We start from the raw sequence: 23,417 nt of genomic DNA, 5'->3' as shown, positions 1-23,417 counted from the left end.
TTTTAGTTTTGTTAGGCCCTTTGTCATGGTAGCATAGTCTTTAACACTTTTCCCCCCTTTTTTTCCCCCTCCCCTATTATCTTATTTCTTCCTACTTACCCAAAGTAAACCTAGTGTTTCCTACACGTGGTGCTGAGATAATTGACTTGCTAAATAAATCAGTAAGTGCCAGCCTGAAAATACAGAGAAAAAAAGATTGTTATTTCTAGTTTTTAGGGAAAAAGAAATTATTAAATGGTACATTAGCTGCTTTACATGTAGCAAGAGAAAATGGAGTTAGAATAAATTTAGCCATGTCCTCTAGTTGAATAGTGAGGGCATCTGTCATGTTTAATAATGCTTCTGACCTTTAGGATTATTGAAGTTGAAATTTTCTCTCTGGTCATTTGGGGGTACTTGAGCACTGTCAGATTTCTTATGTCTGTGCTAAGTCTCCAAAGATACATTGTTATGCTTCGAAACATGCTGAAGATAATTCATTAAATAAATTTGTTTTCCCACTTTGAAAATAGTTTTCCTTAAGGAATGTGAAATGTCACTGTGGTCACTAAATTTTCATGTGTGTCCCGTCCCTCACCATTTGCTTGTTTGCCTTTTGCTGGGGACAACCTCACTGGTGTGCTTCATATTGCTCCTCGAGGTAGTCATAATGCTCTTGTGAAAATAAGATGCTCAGTGGCATATGAAGGTGTAGGGCATAATAAACACGCTATGGCCAGTTACCCAAAGCGCTGTCTGTGCTGGGCAGGACTCTGGTGTTACCATCGCTGTGAGGCTCTGATAATAGCTGTGCTGTCGGTACGCTTAAGGGCAGCTTAGGCGCTCAAGCATCTTGCTAAGCTTATAAGTCCTGTCTGGGTGCTTAAAAATAAAACACGGGCAGAAAAGAATAAAGCACTGTGTGTGTGTAAAATAGACACCTTTGATTTTTTTTTTTTTTTTTCCCCAGCTCCATTGGAGAAAGTGCAGTGGGGTTGTAGTGTGAGTTCAGTCATGGTAGACACCTCTGAGACTGCCAAACTAAGGTTGTTGTCCTAATTGCTCTAGAATAACAGCACATGGTTGAAGGTGGGAGGGTGGCCAGTGTCTGCAATGTTGGCAGTCTTGGTAGAGAAATCTCTTCACCTGAATCTATGTAGAGATGTGAGTGTACTCAGGAATCTCTGTTCATCCTTCCCTGCCCCATACTGACTTGGTTGGACTCTTTCTTCCTGTTTTTCCTAGTTTTCTTAAGATTTCAGAGCCTGGGGACATTTAAGCTTACTGGCACCCATGTGTGCTCATCCTCAGTGATGGGTAACTTCCCTTCTTGCCTTTCTGTTGTCCTGCTGCTCAAGCAGGTAGCAATCGTCTTTATCCATAAAGATCAGTCATTGTTCCTCTTTACTGTGAAGCACTTGATAACGTGATAGACACTGGGCAAGGGGTGTACTGACTGAAATGTCAGTTTTCTTGTTTATCACTACTGATGTGTTGTTTCCATGTACTACCCCCGTCCTTGCTGTGTGGAGCAAGTATGTTCTTGAAGGCAAGCGATTATTTGGTCTGTCTTCTGTAAATCTGAGGTTAGTACACCAGCTGTGTCAAAAGGTGTTGATTTCCTATAGATTAAAAAATACTTGGAAAAACATCTGTTCTAGCAGGCTGCTGGTGAGAGGTACAAAAATGCTGACATGTGGAAGGGAAAATAGTAGAGATGCTCTTTGAATACCTGGGATGCTTCTGTGTTTGAGTGGCAGGAAAGGCAATAATACCTCTCCTCTTGTTATACAGCACAGAGACCTATTGAGCCACTTAGGAAAATGCTCCAAGTCAGCTCCACCTTGTGACTGTCTAATAGAGTTTCAGATCTTTTGCAGATTCTTTTTTTTCTTGCCTGCAGAAGGCAGGCGTGAGGTCTGCGTGCTACCCAGGGCCTGTGGAGAGAGGATAAATGGGGCTGAGGGGCTGGCTGCCTGCCTGGGCCTGGGATTCACGTGTTTGCTGTAAATGAGATAACCGGCTCTTTTCCCTGCTTGGGACTCGGAGCGAGGAAAAAGTCAGGATGTGATGGATGTGCATTTTTGACTCTGTAGTCACTGAACACTTAATCCATGGAGAATTTGAACTTGTAATTTTGATTAAAGTGATTGATTTTAAATCAGCTTGAGTTCGTTTTGGGCCATTAGAGGGTATTTAAAAGGAAAATAACTCCTTAATTAAATTAGTAGTGCATAAGTATCCTGCTCTGCTTTCAAAGCAGAACTCCCGTGTTTTCTTTTTTAAGATCTTATTCCTTTCAGTGTCTTGTTTCTTGGCACATTTTAAGGTTAAAAGCAATGCAAAAGTATTAAAACAGACAAACTTGTGCAAAGCTAATCTTAAAGTTTATTTGAACTTTTATCTTTTGGAAAAAATACAGACTCTATTGTTCTGTAAAGCAATTCTTGTTCCATCTACCCGTGTGTGCTGCTGATATACCTCATGTATATCAGGAATGCTGTGTAAAGCACCAGACTCTGTTTCCCTTTTTTATTTGTAAAACATCCTTTTTAAAATAGTAAAATACCAGTTGTAATTAATTACAGCATGAAATATAAAGCAGAAATCCATCTTAATATAAGGATCCTTCTCAAAAATAAAGTTCTGGCACTATAAAAGTTGTAAGAGAGTTGAAACTATGAAAGTATTTTTCAGCAGTTGCCATTTTTGTAACAAGTTGTGATGGTGAGAGAGGACTTTCTCTGCAATCTTGCAGACTGATAAATGGAATAATAGATTAAGCCTGTTGATGTGAGTATATTCCTGTAGTTATGATTTGCTGTGGATTTCTTGTGATGAGTCTTGACAAATCCTTGACTTTTTTTTTCTAATCAAATGATGGGAGTGCCTTCACAGCAGTCTGTGGAGTGCTCTCTAAAAGGTGGTCAGCTGTAACTAAGCATAATATTATAAAATTCATTTCAAACATGAGCTGTATAAAACGATCTATTGAGCAGCATATGCTGAAGAATTACAAGAGGCAGTGGTTCTTTTTTCCGTTTCCTAATAATGAAGGTGCAGAGACACCTCCTGTGACTATTAGTCAGCATCGAGTTTGCTGAACCAAAATTCCATTCATAGTTTGCATTTTATGAACAGTAAAAGGAATTGTCTTTTCACTGTCTAGTGTGTCTTTGCTTAAGAGATGGTGTGTTTTAAACATCTTTAGGTTAAAAAAGTCTAATTATAGGTGACCAAATTGGAAGGGTGGCTCTTTCCAGATACGTTCTGTTGTCACATCAATCTTCTTACTAATTTGCTGTTTATGTATAAAGCTGCAACAGCACAACTGTTAAGATATTCAGATCTCTTCTGGTTTTTGGTATGCTTTCTATGGTTTCCTTAACCTGTTTCGCAGTTGTCTGGGTAAGTGAATCTTCATGGCTTTGGTTGATTTGTTTCCTTCCTTAGGTCAGTAAACATCTTAGAAATATCAGGAGAGAGGTGACAGAGGCCCCCTAAATTGAGCCTAATGTCATGGAGCTCTTCAGAAGTTCTTGGAGTTTTAACACAAAGTAAGACAGTTGTAGTTTTGGTGTAAAACCCTGGGTAGAGGCAATTTCTTAGTCTTAGGATGCATAGAGGATCCTTGCTGGGACAAGTGTTGTAATCAGCCTACATGGCCAATGCAGGAGTTTCTAGTCTAGATTTGCTGAGCTGTAAAGAGGGTTGTTCTATTTACAAATTCCTTTCCTCTTACATCAGACACATCACTGGGGTTGTTGAACTTTTGGGTCTTGCTTGTCCAGGTTTCCTAGATAAGCATTTGTGCAAAGCTGTGTGTTTTCTTTTAGAGTTGAGATTTCCATGAAGTGGGTTCATTACTAGTCACAGTCAGGGTAAGCATTTTGGCAGGTTAAGATGAGGCTTATGCATAATCTTGCAGAAAGGAAAAGAGATGGAACATTAATGCTGGGAATGTTACTTTAGAGAAAGGAGTTGCAGCTGTTTACATCGTACTGGCTACAAACATGTCTGGAATATTAGATTTATGGAAAGAATCAAGTAATTAAGATAAAAGAATATACATGATTCACTACTGTGAAATAGAAAGACATAATTTATGCTCTGTATCTACTGTAGTTATGATTAGTGACCTAAGGCTGTTGAACTTCCTCTTTATGGATTGCGAAAATGCTGTGACAGTTTTCAAGGGAATTGCTCTCTTTGAGTTTAAAGAGATGAAAATGGCCCTGCTAACAAGGACCAGCTTCAGTATGTGCTTTCATATTCTTCATGTTTGGAAAAAAAGAGAGGAGGGGAAAAAAAAAAGGCAATTGGGTGCTTTGATATGTCTGAACCTTAGGACCCAGTGAGGTAGAAGGTGCATAATATATAATATCATGCAATGTGTATGCCAAGAAATCTGTAGAAAGGTATTCCCTGGGATGCTTTTGAGACTGTCTGTTGCTGAAAAGATTGAGAAATATGTTTTCGAAAAAGGGAGCCATTATTTGCTGTTAGTTCTCTGATTCTGATGTGTTGTAATGTTTCGCATATTTGTATTACAAAATTGTTCATAAACCTAGAAATTCTTGCTCCCTGTGCTGTGCTCATGATCAAAGAAGATTATTATTGTCAGTGTGGACTGTGACTGATGCTTCCCTGCATTAGCTGAAGCAGATTTGTAAGGAAATATCTGAAAATTGTATACCAATTTCAGATGCTGTTTCTGCTTTTCTGAGCCCTCAGAACATTATTTCAATATCAGCTGTTTGAGTTTTGAAGTAGTTTGGCCCTTTAAGCTAAAAGCTTCACACTCTGAAGTGCAAAATTCCATGAACTGTGGTAAAATATCATCATAAATCTTTCATCTGGAAACTGCAGCTGTCATGATGCTCTCTGCAGCCTTCCAGAGTAATCTGCTCCTTGGTGTAATTCCATGTACTGTGTAATCTTCCCTTCTGATTAGGAAGGACATGGCCTTTGTGCTCTGTTCCCTACATGTTGACTGTTCTTGATGTCAAAGAGGGTTGGCACAGTAGCCTCAGTTGGTGTTTAGTACTTGCCTTTGGATGCTGAAGGTGGAGAGGTGATCAAACCAAGGGTGCTCTTTGTCAGTGAAGATGTTGGGCCAGGAAAATAAACAGCTGGGGGAGTAGCTGGAGCATGCCTGCATTTGAAATGCACTCACTGCATAGTAAATATTTAAATTTGAATTTGTATATCATTCATTATATCAAAGATTTATTTATTACTGTACTCATTGGAAAGCACTTGTTCTACAAGTGTTGGAAAATGGATTTGTTAGTGTTGCTTTTGCCGGTGCATGAATATTCTATTTCCCTTTTCTAAGATAATAAATACTCGGGTAGCTCCACACCTTTTAGGATCAGTCTCCCAGTGTGCTAGGACTCTCTCATTTTTTTTCCCCGTCCAGTTCCAAGTAATATTTGAGGTTCCTTCCAGCCTGGCAGCATTCTCCCAACTTCCAAAGCATTAGGGCACGTGGTCTGTGTCCTGTGCTGATCTGTGCAGTCACATACATGGGCTTGTGACAAGCAGAAGTCAGAGAGATGGTGTGGCCAGAACTGAAGACAATTCCACAAGCTTCTCAAATACATACTTCACTATTAAGCAGGCTTCTTCCTTTAACAAATGCATCAAAGCACCTGGTTTTATGACATAGTCTCTAACACTTTTTTTCCCTCCCCAAGTGAGACTCCTGGTAAGCAGTTTGAAGAACTAAGCTCATGGTGATTTTAAAAACAATTTTTTAAAGTCATGCTGAGAAGATTGTATTTGGTAAAAGGAAACTAATCTAAATAATGAGCTATCTCTAAAACAGTCAAATAAGGTTTTATGCAAATTTCCTTAATAAATTTTAGTAAAAAAAACCCCCTTGGTTATGGTGTCTTGGTTAGCTGTATGATTTTTTTTTTTGTTTCTTTTTTGTAAGGTACTCTTCCAGTTTCTGCAATTATATGTAATGGTTGCACACAGAATTCTTAATCAGGTGTCCTGTTGTTTTCAATAAGTCTGTAAAAAAATTGACTGTGATTATATACCTCATATAAATTCTTGTGCCCAGAACAATGGGAAAATGTATAAACTTTCAGTAACAATACATGATGATTTCTGAGCCAAAAGCATTTGAATCTGACAAAGATGGGTTCCATCCAATGGCTCTAGTAATGAAGTAAATTAATTTGCTTTCTACAGGAGGGCTGAATGGTTTATGGAACTACTAGTTGGTGTCAAAGCATTCTATTTCTGCACCTCTGACTGAAATAACACCTTGACTTTTTTAAAATGGAAGCTATTAGTAGCTTCATTTGTTGAAGTTGTAGTGCTGTGATGATTATATTGCCCAAGACAAATGATTATCCTTAGAATTGTATAGTAGCTTGGCTGTCTGTATTCACTTTAATCTTAATACCAATGAGAGGGCAGTGGTGTCCCTGATATGTGTACTGTGTGTTTAAAAGCTATATATATTTGTTTCAGAACTCCTTTTCTCATGGTTCATCTCAGTTGCATGCTCACACATGACTTTCATGCATGACAGCACCTGAGAAAAGTTTTTTTCTTTGTACCTCTCTCTCAACTTTTCCTTTGAGCATTTTGCTTTTATAGCAGGTAAATGTGTCCCCTTTATTCTCCAGTGTAGTTATTTCTGATTTTAGCATTTTCAATATCTAGCTATTTCCAGATGAATGAAGGCCATCTTTCCAATCTACAGGTTTAGATTAGATTGCAGCCTTTGGACCTGGTTTGGGGTATATTTATTTAGTACTGATTTACATATAAATACAAAGAAAAATAAAGTCGTGTTGCTAATTCCAGCTATTGATATCACAGTGGACAGTAATGATCTGTATTAGAAATTCCCTGCATAGTAAGATACAGTCAGTTGTATCTTCTACAACTTGCCTTTTTTTTTTTTTTTAAGACTGCTGTTTTGTTTTCTTAATTAGGTGCTCTGGTTTGTTTTGCATTGGCTACTGACAGTATTATGTTTATTAAGACTATGTCATGACCCTGTTTATGAGCCATTGTCTGAACACCCTAATACCTGAAGCACATGTGTAGGAAACATTTTTTTAACTGATTTAAAATGTTAGCTTTTTCTATAACACAGAGCATTAGGTGCAGTTTCTTAGAGGACGTAAATGTTTAAGTAACTGACCGTTTCATAAACAAATGTTTACATCCTCTGAGAAGCTGCACAAGGAAACATTTACTTTCCAGGCATTTATTTTCCAAATACACTCTGTTTCCTCATAGGAGTAGCATTTGACTATGCGGTGAAATAGCCAAGTCACAGGAGCTGGCTGATCACACTTTTTTTTTCCTTTTTATAATTTTAAAGCCCAGCTTGTTGCCAAAGTGGGCCAGTTTGCAGAAGTGCTTTAATTTTTCCTGTCATAAAATTCCCCTGACCATTAGGTGATATTTTAACAGCCACATGACTGTTCAAACTCTGTGCTGGGTTTGCAGAGCAAACTCTCTCCTGATTGTTTTTATCCTTTAGCTCTTGGTATCTCTTTGTTAAAAGGTAAACCCCTTAGTGAGATGTTAAAGAAAATCCTCTTGATATTTCAAAGGTGAGAAATCTATTTAAACTGTATATGATGACTTCAAATAGCCCCACCACTGCGTGCTGCTTGTTTTAATAGAAGTGATAAATACTGGCTGGTGGTGGTCAGCAATTAGATGTGAGCTATATACTATAAATGACGTGTAATGGCAAATGTCAGGCGTAGCTTTCATTTCAATGTTGTGTTTCTTTAGGATAATGCTTAAAAAAACCTTAATGGAATTTAATTACCAGAGCATATAGTCAATGATTAGTTAAATGCATTTGTAATACCATTAGTTGTTAGGTAACTGTTTGCTTATTATGCTTGCCACAGAGCGTATTTGATGTACAACGTGCACGGGGTGCAGTGCAGCAATAGAAATGCTAATAAGCCCGTGTGTTAAGGAGGGTGGCTATCAATACTGGCTCAGCAGCTTGCTGCCAAATTTGCTTCTGTGAGAGAGGCATAAGCTGTCATCAGAGTGGAGTCTCTAGAAGCAGCAAAGGTGAACAGAGATGTTGTGATCAAAAAATAGGGCTTATTGCTTTCTCTAGCAGTGATTTTAATTACAGCCTGTTAATGAATTCTCACCCATTTGTGTCTTTCGTCAAGGGCTTTTGTGATACCCGCAGAAATAATAGCTGAGATGTGACACCTCCACAGCTTCATCTGTGGTTTTTGTCCAGTAGAGCTGGGTGTACTGTATATACACACATATACAGATGCAGTAGTTCTGTGTGTTGTGCTGAATCTTCACAATGCAAAGTTACATGGGTATTGCGTGGAGATGTGGCTTCCTAAAACAAAAATACTAAACCTGGATGGACCCAGCTGAGTGTCCACAGCTACGGTGTGCAGCTGTACTCTGCTTTCCTCTTGGGCCTTTGTGGAGGCCACACAGACAAAGCTTCTCTGCACAGGTTTCATCAGATACAAACACACTGAACCGATGGGGATCTGCTGGTGCAGGCAGCTGCTGATGCTCTCCAAGAAGGGAGCAGTCAGTTGGGGAAAGTGTTTTGTACCACAGAAGCTTTCATGGGGGGAAAATGGGGTGACACACTGTCTTCTAGCCCTGACAGCTGTAATTAAACAGGCTTGTTCGTGGGTAGTTCCACGCTGTAATGGTGTGGTTACTTTATGCTTTTGCTCAGCGTAACTGACATCATGAACCACAGATGGGATTCAAAGAACATCAAAGGGAAACAGAGCAGAAAGATACCACAAAGGAATTAAATGAGGTAGTAAGCTATGACCCATAACCTTCATGAAAGATCTTTTGATAGTTTTATTTTAAGCTAGCCAGTTTTTAAGCATAACTGCTTATCTTACAAGGTGAAATTATCTTTTGTCATTTAGAATTGCACTGAAATTTTAAGTGTATTGGCGTATTTAAGTGAACAGTGTACTTTTCACGAACAGGAAAGGAGGTGACTTGCTTGATCTTGGCACAGTAAGCAGCTTTGTTTCTAGTAAAGCTGAAAAGTTTATGGAATAAATACTATAGTTTGTTTTAAATACAGAAATCTCTTATGGTCATTACCTGAAATGAGTAATGTTCTTTTTCTCCTTGAAAGCTTGAATGAGGCTGTGTTCAATTCTGTTTTCTAGATTGCTCAAAAGCTTAAAGCCTGTGAATGAATATGTATTTAATATCTGATATTTGGTGTATTGTGGGATTTGAGTGTGCTGTTTCTGGTCCTCTGTTCCTGTGTCACCACCAGCTAAAAGTAGGGAAGATGGGATTAATTTTGAGTCTTGTAGGTAAGGAGGAAATTGCCTTGGCAATGTGGGTAGAAAACGCAAATAACTTGGGCAAAGACTTCTGCATATCTAGAAGCGTGTCATTCTGTAACTAACTTAGCTAACTTGAGCCAGTAATTGTTATAATAGATTTTTAAATACTTCTTTGTTTTTCTGTCTCAGTAGAAAACAAGAAACTTCATGTTAAATTTTAATGGCCCTGTGCATTTAAGAAACACTGTCAAAGATTAAGATTTAAATAGTGACTTATTCTTTAACCAAGATGGTAGGGCCTAAACACTCCATTTCAGTTTTCTATTTCACAGTTGCTTTTTAGAATTGGTTTCAAGATTCTAAAGACAGGCCTAATTTTTATTTGGCTTATGGCAAATGACTTATTAAAGCTAGTGTTTCATATGGGCTGAGGTCCCTGAAAGGAATGACTGTTTGCCTAATGATATTTTCATTTGTTCCTTGTTTCCTTTTTTCATATGGTTCCTAATTCACAGGTTGATATCCTGTTGTTGGCATTCCACATAATCACGTCAGCTTCTCTGTCAAGGGGAATTGCTGACATGCACCCCTTGCCAGTTCATTTGGAAGTGAATAATTAAGAGAAATTGAAAATAGCAAGAAACTAGTAGCAGAAGAAGGGAATAGAGGTGTTTGAAAGAGTTGTCCGAATGTGATTCTAGCTGAGTTACAAGCTCTTTGGGGATGAAGCTGTTATTGGTATGTTGGAGAGGATTATCTTCTCTGTAAAGTGCAATATTAGGAGTGCAGAGCTCTCTTCCTTATTGATGCCATTTCTATGGAGCGTTATCTGGCTGACTAGTGAGGTGCTAATGTGTAACACCTCCCACCTGCAGACCCAAGGGGAGTTGTAACCCCTAGATCTGCAAGCACTTCCCTACTCTGGTGCGTGAGTAGTTGAGGTGTCTGCAAAAGACAAAGAACTAATCCAGTGTACTGATTTTACTGGGAAGATCTGCTGAAGAAGCTGGGTCTGTGTACTGGTTACATCTTTGAATTGCAGCATATCAGCTCTTGGGTAACCGGGGCTGATTTTTTGGCTTAATTATTTCAGGATGTTTTTGGACATCTGGAAAGCAGAAATTGAGAGGGAGGGAAGATTTATGAGTGACATTAAATAGAATTAAGAGCTTCTAGGTAACATTTATTTCATATTAGCTGATTTTTGTGGAAGTGTGGAGGAGAAGGCAGACCTGTGAGGAACAGACAGAGGGAAGAGAGAAACATGCATTCAGATAGCTCAGTTTGAGCTTTGCCTTAGAAGAGCATCTGGTTGAAGCACAGTGAAATTCAGTGCTGACCTGTATCCTTATGAGACAGACTTTACTGTTGAATTCACGAAGGGTTTTGCAGTCTTTTAGTGCTATTTGTTGCAGTTTCTGATGGATCTCTCCCTAGTTGTCAGTTACCATAATTATTCTTTGTCTGTCATACATGCTGTTCTTGCCTTGTGACTATAATAGCCATCCCACCAGAACATCTAGTGTTCATAAAATGGCAGTGTAACAGGTTTTGATAGTACAGTTCTTCTAGTGGTCTGAAAACTGTATTTTTTTATTTTTTTTTATTTTTTTTAAGACAGTCTAGCAACTATAATGCCAAACCACCCACACTAGAAGACAACATATGGCAGCTACTCTGAATTAACATGCGGATAAGTAACGTATCACCTAGTGTTTTTAAAAAGGCTTGAGCCTTGATAGCTGTATACTAAGGCTTTGGTTATCTGGCCATCTCCCCACAATGCACAAAACACAACCTTGCAGATAATGAGTCGTGATTTCAGACTAATTTTGGCCACGTTTTGCAGTTGTTTAAAGGTGTAGGCAAACAGATTGTTGTTTTTCACTGGCATATGTGTATATTGGTATGTATGTAGGCTGAGATTTACCAGTGTGTTTAGGGAATTTGTAAGCTTTCCCCTCTCCTTCTGTAGGAAGCAACTCTGTCTACAAATAACCTGTCTATACTGTGTAATGTTTGCCGTTGTTTGCAAACAGTCTTGCTTCAAATTTTAGTAGACACCTAAAACAAATCATATTCTCAACAAAGCAGAGTGGCTCTGAGGAAAAGGGCTGTGTTTCTTGTGCAGCCGTCAGAACGAGAACGTCCCTGAAGGTGTACGAGTGTTCACATGCATACGTGAGTGTAAAAGTGTGAAATTCAGGGGAAGGTGAGTGTGATGCTTGTTTTACAACTGAGTTATTTTGTACACAAGACTGAATTAATGTCCAGCATGCTGAGGTGACTTCATGAGTTCCAAAAGGCGTTTCATTTGTTAAACTTCTAAATAAAAGGGACACAAGAGAAATTCTTGCTGTAAACAATCGCAAAATGTCAAGAGCAAGACATTGTGAAAAAATCCTATATTGTTTTGTCAATAAATTATGCTTTCTCCTACATAGATCACAGAAATGGGACTTTACCTTGGAAACAGCAATATTTGGTACCCCAGGCAGCTTATTCCCAGCTCAGCTCACACTTCACTGAATACACTGATCGATTATCCGCGGCTTAACCAAGCCTTCTCATTTCCTGCCTTCCATTACTGCGCTCAATCAAGCCGGCAGTTCTTTGTGGCCTGCCTTGTGCACCGAGATAAGCCATCAAGGCATGTTTCTATTAGAAAAGCTCTTGTAGATGGAATAGTCATTAAATAACACTAACAGGTTTAAAGGTTGCAGTCTTTGTGTTGGTTCAGGTTAAGAGGACAGGAACCAAAAGGGCTGCTGCTTGGTTTTTGTATTTGAGGGGCAGAGAGGATTAAACTGCACGTTGCTATATTTAGTGCTCTTATTTAACATTTATATTTCTTGCCCAATACTGATAACTCTCACTTTTGACAAAGCTTTTGTTTGCAAGAAGTAATTATGTGCTAATATGCGTGCATCTGAATTAAATAATCAAGCTGCAAAAATAACATTCACTTGTAGTAATAACCAAGCTGGATTTTCTTGGCTTACAAACAGCTGATCAGGTTTCTGATTTAATTAGAAAATGGCCTAAAAAGATATCCTGAGATCTCGAAATTACATGTGCTATTGCAGAGTGGGAAGAAAAATGATCCTGATTTACAGATAGATTCATTTGTGCCCCACCTCTGCTTCCCCCACCGCCTCCAGGGGCTCTGGTATGAGTAGTCTTTATTTTTCTTTTTCCCTCCTTTAAATATTAGTAAATGTCAAAATTGAGTAAGTGTAAAAATACTTGTACAGTAGGAGTAGGAATGTGGGTTCAGTTCAGCATGGCAGGGAGGAGTGGGGCACAGCAAGTAGAGCAAGTCAGATCTACCACTTGCATTGGAGTCAGTCTGATTACTTTGTCATGGAGCATAATTAGAACTATTTGTGTGAAATTAAATAATAATTTTTTGGGGACAAACAGTACCCCAAAGGAGTGGGTTGATTTGTAGTATTAAAAAATAAATATAATGTCCACTTAAAAACTGGCTTTGTTAGGCCAGAGCTTCTGTTCTACAATGCACAAGATGTTTATTTTCAACAGTGGAGTGACTGCTATAATATTTAACAATTTGTTAAAATGAGACAAAGAATTTGGTAGCTTGGAATTGATAACATGATTTTTTTTGTGTGTGTGATAGAAAAAAAAGTCATTGTTGAAAGTCTTTGAAAGGAAAGATGTTCTTGTCCTTGTTTCTATTTTGCTGTTTGTTTCTTTGGCATAGCTGCTATTCGCTGACTCCAGCGTGCCCATCTGTCATCTCCAGCATTTGGTATATTGTTTCCAAAGCTAGTTGTGATTTAACGTGGTATCTAAATAGGGCAAGTAATGAAGGATACTGCTTAAATCCTCTGAGAGAATCTGCAGGACATCTGTGATCATTTGCACGATTTGGTTAGTCATAACCCTGGGAAGAGAATGCGGAATCTCTTAAGGTAAGAACTGTAATGTGCAATAACTCCATTTTCAAGTGTGTTCTACAAGAAAACTGGCACCTTGAAATTGTCACAAATGCTGTGGAAATTCACACTTTTAAACAGAACCTGCAAGATTAATTTTTTCCCTTTTAAGGGAGAGGCTCATTTTTAAATACTGGTTGACCAGATGCATGTAAACTGGGACGCTTAATCCACTTACAGATTTTATCTAATTCTTGTGGAATGTTCAAAACTGATTCGTGTTTGTTTTTTTTTTTTTAAAAGGAACAAAAACCAAAACAGCAACAACAAAACCCCCCGAAGAGTACTTTTTGAGTACTGTAGCAATAGATGATATTTTAATTTAAGGGGAGAATGGAGGTTTGTAGCACAGGGAATCTTTTTGAGCTGACAGAAAGACACTTCAAAGCACTTGCCTTTACTGTGATTTGTCATGTGACTATCTGCAGCTTTTCATATGTAAAGGAGTAAAAAATATAAAAGTAACACTTTATGAACTAGGGGACATTTCTTTTGTGTGCACATGGTTCTAAAATACATAGACTACCACAGAAGTTGGTGTCTTGACACCTCTGAGTAGAGTCTGCTCTGTAATGACATACATATTTAGAAAGTTGTCTGACAAAATAGCACGTCTAGGAACTTCTGTGCAAAGATGTAAATGTGAAAAATGAGATTCTGACAGACGATTGAAACTTCAGGTTAAAACCCACAATCATGCATGTTGCAGAGTAGATACAGAAAATACTTTTGAAGATGAAGCTTTTAAATTAATTGGACAAAAAGCAGCAGTCATGGTAAAAAGAGATATTTAGAAAGGAGATCAGATAACCCTCCCCCCCCCAAAAAAACCCCCCAAACAAGCCCACCAACAAACAAAAACACCACCTTATCCCACCACAAACCGAAACCCAAACCAAACAACCCACCACCTGATGAAGAGCAGTCAGCATTGTCTGGGGCATGTGCTGCTTTCCATTTTGAAAGATATATAATGAGTCTGATAATTTATAGAGATATGTATATCGGCCATGTTAATCTTCTCCTGTCATTTATAATTCATTTAAAAAGCCTATTTCATCAAATTCAGCTTTTAGAAGTTAAAAGCAGAGAAATTTGGTGTATGCCATGGCTTCAAATCTGTGCTTAGACACAGGATTGTAGGGGTTGGAAGGGACCTCAGGAGATCATCTAGTCCAATACACCATTTATATTGATTGTCTGTTGTTTTTGTTATCTGTTTTGGTTCTGATTCTACCTTCATCTTTTTTCTACATGATTTCTGAAGATACATTATTTTTGTTTCTGAAAGTGTAATGAAAGAAAAGCCACTTTTCTGTGTATGAAAAGCCCTGTAATTTCTTTTTCTTTGTAATGTTCACCTCTGACAATGCCTCACAACTACATGATCAGCCTGAAGAAGTCAATACCATTCCTGTTGGCAGGTTGCAGTGTAGGGCAATTCATCATTTCCCTGAAAACTTCTTCGATTCAGCCAGCCTCCTGAAATTCAATCTCATTCCCCATGTTCTTCCTGATCATGAATCTGATTTCAGGGGAGGAACTGCTGTTCTCTTTCAGTGTGCAGAGCAGCTGCTAACCTCCGGAGTAAAACACAGTGAAGGGAACAACCGAAGCCTTCTGTGAGTCTGAGAACAAAGTTTCAAGTTGGAAAATGAGTAACTTCCCATCAGATTAAAATACTTGAACTAGGGAAAAGCTCTGGACTGTATGTAGGGGTTATGTCAGTCTTAAGTATGGGATAAAATCCTACAAAACACAGTAAATACTTCTCCTGCCTTCATTGTGTGTTAATGTGTGAATATTCCTAATAAACTCTCGTGTAATCCTCTGCTATTCCAGTTTTTTAATGTGTATTGGGGAATTTGGATGTTTGCAGTGAAGCTTACAGGAGATGGAGCAATAAGCAAAACCTTTTCTTTGCATTGACTGATGACAAACTGGGAGGGTCTTTTGGGAGGAGGGGAGAAAAGGAGATGGTTTCTTATGGCAGCAAGTGGAAAAACCTCACTTCCAACCACTAATTCCTTCTATATCAGAATGCTTTGTAAGTGTTGACCTTGGCCTCACCCCCAGCCCTGTGCTGTTCTATCATAGAATAGGAAACTGAGACAGGGCAGTGATTGCATCACCATCTCCTCTACAAACTCAGACTAAAGCTGCGACCTCCCAACTCGCAGCTCTGTGATTCCAAAGCAATGAAAACATTTGGCAGTTTGTATCTCTCCTGTTTTATTGTAATCTAATCTCAATGTGTATGTGTGTAAAGGATGGACCTTCGCACAGATTTGGACATTTCAGAGTTCCTTCTGCAGAAATGTCCCCTCGTAGCAGAATCACTGTAAGGGTTACAGAGGGGGTTCTGTCTGTTCATTCTTCATTTGCTACCTTTGTCCTCCCCCTCACTAGCTTGTTTTTTTTAAATTTATTTTTTATTTATTTTTTATTTTTCTATTTTTGACCGAGATGAAGTAATTTGTTTCCTGTTCATTCTTCATTTGCTACCTTTGTCCTCTCCCTCACTAGCTCTTATTTATTTATTTATTTATTTATGTATTTATTTATTATTTTTAACCTAGATGAAGTAATTTGTTTCCTTTTCTCAGGTCTCACCATTGGCTACTGGTTGTTGTACAGACTTTTTGATGATTTGGTTTGCAGATAAGCGTTTGTAAGCACTGGCACAGCTGAGTGTAGATTTCTAGTCCTTCTCCCTCAATAATGTAATTTGGTATTCCAAAATGCCACCACCAACATTCTATACTGTATTTTGTAGTCCTCCTTTGTGGTTGCACACCTATATGTGTGTGTATATATATATGTGTGTGTGTGTATATATATATCTGTATGTAGTTATGTCACCTCCACAGTGCACTTTGGAGTGTTGTACTATCTGACTTCAATGGGACAAACCAAGAAAATTGAAGCATTGGCTTTTGATGCTCGTTACAAACTGTCTGTGCATAGAAGTGAGTAGTTTTAGTGCCACGGTGATGCTTTCTGAGCGTGCTCTCAGGGCTTCATGTAACACACGAGAGGTGCTTTTCCCTCTCCACTAAGAAATGCAAAGAGAATTTGCAGAGAAATGCTGGGTTAATGTTTCCCATCATTATTGCACGCAGTTCTTGTTAGCCCTGATAGAATTTATGAACTCTTAGCAAGAGGGTAACAAAACATGTACTCACTTTTTTCTTGTGTTCAGAATTCAGAGACTATTGATAAAAACTGATGCACGCAGCTTTTCAGGAGAACAGAAAAGTCTGCAGCCACCTTTTTTGAACAGCAGGCAGCAGAAAGCAGTGTTGCCTCTGACTTTGTCCTTTTGATCTTTATAAATGCATTAGACAAGCTTGTTGTATTTGATTGCAAAAGTGGAGGGGTTTTTTGTTTTGATTTGGTTTTTTTTTTAAGAGGTAACTTCCTGTACAGTCCAAATATGCTCAGTATGTTGAATGTTTCTTGAGGCATTCAGTACCCAGAGCACATGTGGTAGTGGTGCATTAGTTAACAAACTTTTTTCTGGCACAATGCTGCCACTAGCAGCTTTTTTGGTGCTATTACATGTGCTTTGAATCAACAGCTTCCAGAAGTGCATTTAATGGAAAGATTTTTGACGTTGTTTATTAAGCAGAAAGGGTGGAAATTGCTGTAACAACCAGGCTGATGTGAACAGGAGAGATAAGAACTTTCTGCTCCAGTAATCTGTGATTTATCTTGTAAATGTAAATGTTTTAAGAGCAGTCTTAGAAGGGTCTAGAGAACTACAGTCCAGAACAAACAAGTGGTGCTTGCAGTTACCTCATGCCAAAAGAATCCTAATTTCCCTGTAGGCCTTCCTCTGTTTCTTCAAGTGTTTTGGAGCAGTAGAAAGAATTGGCTACCAAGGGTTTCAAAGATAAACGGAAGCAGAGAGTCTGTAATAACTTGATCTAAAAATTCTCTTTAAGTGGTGTTTATGCCTCAGTCCCTTTGTAAGAAGGAGTAAACTAATAACTGGATTTTCACATCAAAAAGGAACACTTGAGCAAGAGAGTGTTGTGTAAATTTTGCTGTTGGTTTTGCGAGGTGCGTGAGCAGTCAGCCTGTAATTATCGGTATTGCAGTGCAGCATCCTATTCCTTTGTGTAAAGGAGTGCAATAAAGAACCTCTATGATTATGTCTGAATCCATCTGTCCTTGAGGAAAAAAAAATCTGGTATCTCTGGTTACAGCTGTTAAGAATGGTTGCATTGAATTATATCGCTGTTGGTATTCTTTTTTTTTCCCCTGTGTTTGGCCATAAATAGTTTTTGTTTGTAGAAATTAGCAGACTAAGATCATGCTGCATGAGGCCAAAAATTCCAGTCTTTTTCTGATCCCTGCCTCTTCTTTTCTTAGGTTAGTATTTTTGTGCATGAATACAGTAAGTAGTATGTGATGGTCAGATATATAGAGATACAGCTGCATGATGATGCAGTAGGTTCTTGTTGCCTTTGTCTAGTTTGAAAGTCGATCGTTAGCACATTGCCCTTGTTTCACTGTCATAGAAACATATTTTCCCCCCTTTTGGGTCTTGCCTCAGGTTTTCTTCAGTGTGAAAACAAATTTTATACTTTAGAACATTGTGTCAGATGTGGTCTGATTTCCTTTTTAGTAATGCCTTTAGACCTTCTTTTTCAGAGTAAACGGGACCATCTCCTTATGAATGTCAAATGGTACTATCGCCAGTCTGAAGTCCCAGATTCAGTCTATCAGCATTTGGTTCAGGACAGACACAATGAGAATGGTAAGTTAGGCTCTGTAGAGTAAGGCTTTCTTTACTTGTACTCTGAATTTTAAGTTTTCACAGTCCAGAAAGCAAGAACACTTTTGTATAGGGATATGAAGCCAAGAGTGTTGATGAAAACAATATATTAGAAGATGGATGATAGTTTCTTACCTGCCTTGTTTGTTCTAACTAGTGTATGTCTTGTAACCATAACTATAAGCAGATGCATTTCAGGTATGGTTTTAACTGTGCTGTACTATACTAATGCCTTAAGAGGGAGTAGAGAGGAAAAATAACACTGGGTCCTTTGTAGGCCTTCTGGACAGTGTACTAATACCTAACTGACTGAAGACCAAGTTCTCTGAAAAAATTGTGGATATCTTCGATTTTTTGTGTGTTACTGCTGTAGTGTCATGAGAACTGCATTTTTACATTCCTACTACCTTGCGAGTATGAATACTCACTGTGATTAATGTTGCAGTAAGTGGTGTAACTGAAGCACTCATAGCTGAGTTCCCCCCCTTATCTCTTTGCAAAAACAAGTGTGATCTTGGGTTTAATAGAAGCAGAAGAACACATTCCGATGCCCTTTATCTCTTGTCTCTAGGGGAGACATAACATTTGCTTCTGTTCTTACCAGGAAATTTCCTTGAGGCAACTGTTAAAATTCTGAAGATACTCCAAGGTGAATTCTAATGATAAAAGTTGATGCTTGAAATAATAGAACACAGCAACTTTTTGGTGCATGACAGTACAAAGTTGAGCATTACAGTCTCCTTTTTGCAGGCCTTAAGGACATCTTGCGTGTGCTTTTAGCAAAAGCTGCACAAATCTAACATTTCTCTTACTAATAGTTTTGAAACTTCTAACAATGGGATTATAGGCACAGTGTCAAAAAGTGAGCGTTTTTGGTAACATGGCTGCTTTTTTAGGTCACACTTGTGCATGTGAAGAAGTATTTTAGTGTGTTCTTCAAAGGTATTGTAAAGCAAGTCATAGACAAAGTTGTCTTCCAGTTTTTTGTTAACACTGAGGATTTTCTGTATTTGAATGTGAATATCAATATTTATCTCAAACCCAAAGCACTAGGCAGTTAGTACTGTCAAGATTTGAGATTAAATATGCAAAACAACCAAAACCTTAAGCCAGAAGCCAAAAGTCAGTGATAAAATAATTTGCCTAGTTCATTGCACCTAGGAGTGACTGCTTCTACTGGTCAGTCAATCAGATGTGTCACCCAGTACCCCTAACATCTGTTTCCCTTCAGCAGTTCTTTAGATATGGCAAGAGAGAATTAATGTGTACAAATGGGTGTTGTGTTATTTCCATACCTCACAGGCCATGTAAACAATCAGAATGTTTGTCATCCTAACGCTGAGGAGTGTGTATCTAAGAAACAGCCTCAAAGTTTGACCCATAACAAATACCTGCAGAAATGGCAATGGTAGATGCTTTCAGACCACAGCTCATGTGTTGGATGTTTTTTTAATTTGTGTTTTTTCTTTCTGGCAGACTCTGGACGAGAGCTTGTTATTACAGACCCAGTTATCAAGAATCGAGAGCTCTTCATTTCAGATTATGTTGACACTTACCACGCTGCTGCCCTCAGGTGAGTCACAGAGGATGTGGTGCAGTGTCTCAGAGGTGGGTGAGAAAAACCTTATTGAGAGGTGCTTTTTCTGTTGGGTGGGGTTTTGGGTTTTTTTGGTGTGTGTGTAAGTACTGCTCAGTTTTCTCCTCATCTCCTGCAGTAATTAACTTGTGATATCTGTTCTCATTCAAAAAGGAACTTTAATTCTACAATCTCGTTTCAATCTCCGTTAATCAATGTTGCTCAGATTTTGGTTTCCCATCGTTGCCAATTTAGGTTATTGCTGCTTCCCGCAGAAATACTCGCCTTCCCTCCTCCGTGTTTGATTTCACTATTAACAATAACGTCTGCTAGTAAAGTGACTGTTAGTGTGTTGCCCTGATTAAATTGCGTTAAAGGCTTTTTGCTCGGAGGCACTTGTCATTGTTGCAGCTCAGCTAAGAGCTCCATTAAAAACGAGCTGTGTAGACAGGAGGTAATGGACCCCTGTATTGTTCTCTGTGCTGTCTGCCCTTCCCTGCAGAGGCTGCTGCTCTCTTTACCACTAACTTTCTAACTTAAGTGCCTAACCTTTGACTGGGCTGAGGGGGATACACCATTGCTTAAAACATGTTTTCAAATAGAAACAGCAAGGCATTCTTTTTCAGTAGATTTTCGACATGCCAAACGTGCATGGATATTGTCAAAATGCAAATTGAATAATCTCCCTGATAATAATGTTCAGATGGTGTTTCACTAGAACCATCTGGAGACATTTTTTTTTTTGTTCAGAGTCACTTTGCTGAAGCCACTTACTTCAAGACAAACTAGCTGCAACTTCTGTTATAAGGGTGGGAAGAAGTCTTTGATTTATATATTAGACTTTTTTTATAAACTCAGAGAATTCCAGTGGTGTACTATAATATCATGAAATTCCACAGTGCCTTTTAGACGGTTGCCTTCCAATTTTAAATTGGCGTGCTTAGAAACAAGCTAGCAGGAGGTTGGCTGTCTTTCTGGAACCAATCTTGGCAATCTAACTGTCTGCTTAAACAGAGAGAAACTGAACTATGTGTGTGGAATTTTCCCTGGCAGTAGTTTAGCTTCTCCTTAAAGAAAAGATAAAAATGGAATATATGTGTATAACAAGCAAACTTGAAAAATAACCTTCTCTTCTCCCCTTCCAAAAAAGTGGAGGCTGCTGAAAGACCAAACTGGTCACTTCCTCAACCTGTCTTGTGTTTTATCTGCTGCCTTTTTGTATGGAAGTGTGTACCATGGGCACCTTTCAGATCTCTCTCTTGTTTCTCTTGGTTTCACTGTTGTTTTGTTGCGTTCTGGGTTGTTCATACTTTTGATAATTCTTACAGGCCTGTAGATAGTATCTAAAGAGGCTGATAATTCAGAGAATGTACTTTTGCAGGATAAAGATTATGGTTTTTGCTGATGCTTTTCCAGCAAATTGTGATTAATACATGTAATTTTTGGTGTACAAGAGTAACATAAGGATAATGGCACATGGTGTTTGTGCCCTTTGAGAACATAGAGTAGGCCGAATGTATTGTGATGCATGAAAATGGGGTTAACACGAAATTCTAATTTATTGCAATATGAGATTATTTCTCTGCTCTGTGCAAACAAATTACTCTGGTCACACAATGAATTGATGACAGACTGGGAAATAAAACCAGTGATTGTAACTAGCAATCTTCTGCTCTAACCAGTGGAAAAAATTAACGAGAGGATACTTGTAGGTCTCTATGGAAGTGTGTAATGAGTTATGTCCTTTTTACCTATATGGTAAATCTTTGTGGTAATGTGTAGTACTACTTGTCTGAAATGCTATGAACAAGATGTATGGCTTTCATGAATATAGATAATACAAGCTTATCTAGAAATTGCTTATTAACTGTCAGATGAATTATTGAAAGAAATCTGGATATTTTTCCCCAAAATACTTTTAAAATGTGAATTTAATGTGAAATACCAAAACAAATACCCCTTCTCATTTTTTTTCTTTCTAAATGACTAAACAAGGAAACAAGCTTCAGCCGCCAGGGATAAAATAAATATTAGTGAAGAAGTTTGTCTTTCAGTATTTCTGTGTGACATCTCAATTATGGGCTGCCTTAATGTTCCATTACAACCTGGCATGACCTGTGCAAAATCCAGTGTTGCTTTGTCCTTTGCCAGAAAGGCAATTGACTGAGAATTAGGCAATCATAGGGACAATTATGCAGCCTCAGTTCGCAGGGTAGCCGTATTGATTTTGCTTTGCAGGCAAGCAACTTGATTCATCCTTCTGCTGTGTTATTTCCTCACCTGTAGTAGTGGGTGTTGTGTGAAGAGCTCATGTTCCAAGGCAGAGATTTTAGTGGCTGTTGGTTGGTAAGCCTTTTTGAAGAGCTTTGCCATGAAAAGATTAGGAAGGGAAGCAAGCTTAGTATTCCAGTTTTGTAGTGCAGTTTTTGAAGTATGCAGTGCTTTTAAGCTCTGCTTCTTGGCTAGAGGCTAGCTGACTGGGCAAACAGATCCAGTATTATTACAGGCAAAATAATTATTAATCTTGGTGTACTGGTCCCAATAGCATTTCTCATTCAATTCTAACCAAGACTGGCAAACCTTTTTGCAATGTTAAATAAGCCCCATAGCAGATTATTTATAATAGCAAATAGTATTCAGTAAATACAAGTGAAAAGAGATGCTATCTGTGTTAATGCTAGAAAGCTTGACATACTGAAAAAGAGCAAAATCTTGTGCTTTGTTTATTGCATTGACTGGGGATTAGATAGAAAGCACTAACTCTGTGGCTGTCTGGCCCGTTTTTCTCTGCCTGCTCTGATGTGATTTACTTGGTGGCAGCAAACTGCGATGCATTGACTGACAAAACACGAGCAGCTGTTGAACATTAACAGTCCGACAAACCTTGAAGAAATGAGGTGCAACTTCTTCCAGCTATTCTTCATGCTCATCCTTAAGGATAATGACTTCATCAACAAACCATATTAAAATAATATTAACAATCTGTTGTAGAACAAGCTAATAAATCCTCTTTTCTCTTTTTTCTCTTTTTTAATGTCTGTGTTTCTCTCATGTATGAAAGAAAGATGAAACTTTTCTGTGTTTGAAATTTGCATTGTTAGAATTGCAGTCTTGCTAAAACCAGCAGAGCTTTGCTTTTTATTTCTTATTAAACTGAATTTTTATTTAGCTTTCTAAATAAAAAGATGACTTCCCAAATAATATGGATAGTAGACTTTTTGAAGCTTCCTTAAAGATGTGTGATGGGACTGTAAAAACTTAGAATGTAAGATCTTTTCAGGATTGTATTTCTAGAGGAGATATTGTTCATTAGTCTGATTGAATTTGGGCTCCTCAGAACTGTGTGCTGGCTAAATGAGAATTATTGAATGTTTGTAGAATACCATCTGAGACGCTGTAACTGAATTTTCTTCCCTTTTCACAATGGGAAGAATCTATGTGGTTATTTGTTACAACAAGCTTATGTTTATGAAGTCTTAGACATTTATGAGAACACAAGGATGTCTGTGGCTTGTGCACAGATTGCAGTGGCACTTAATTAAAATAGCTGTTATTCAAGATAGAATTCTAATACCATTTTCCCCTCTTTCTTTCAGGGGGAAGTGTAATATCTCCCATTTCTCTGACATATTTGCTGCTAGAGAGTTTAAAGCCCGAGTGGATTCATTTTTCTACATACTGGGCTATAATCCAGAGACAAGGTAAGTGAAGTGACTTTTAAAGGCAAACTTTACCACTGATCTGAGCCTGTGGGAACAGGAAAACTACTCAGGGGAAGAGAAGTTATGATCAAATATGATGCTGATAGGAAGGTGGGG

At 38.3% G+C, this 23,417-nt stretch overlaps 1 protein-coding gene across 1 annotated transcript in view; it reads left to right on the top strand.

Annotated features, from left to right (window-relative positions):
• Positions 1–23,417, top strand: part of LOC104524176 (arginine-glutamic acid dipeptide repeats protein-like) — a gene marked incomplete at its 3' end in the record, with an annotated part of 80,683 nt that overhangs the window by 23,942 nt on the left and 33,324 nt on the right. The window contains exons 4-6 of the mRNA XM_010167003.1: positions 17,874–18,005; positions 19,500–19,596; positions 23,196–23,300. Of these exons, the coding sequence (XP_010165305.1) occupies positions 17,874–18,005; positions 19,500–19,596; positions 23,196–23,300 (334 nt within the window). The remainder of the gene's footprint in view (positions 1–17,873; positions 18,006–19,499; positions 19,597–23,195; positions 23,301–23,417) is intronic.

This window comes from Antrostomus carolinensis, unplaced genomic scaffold (genome assembly GCF_000700745.2).
Source record: "Antrostomus carolinensis isolate BGI_N321 unplaced genomic scaffold, ASM70074v2 scaffold8020, whole genome shotgun sequence".
Classification (NCBI taxonomy): domain Eukaryota; kingdom Metazoa; phylum Chordata; class Aves; order Caprimulgiformes; family Caprimulgidae; genus Antrostomus; species Antrostomus carolinensis.
This window is presented reverse-complemented; position numbering and strand designations above follow the sequence as displayed.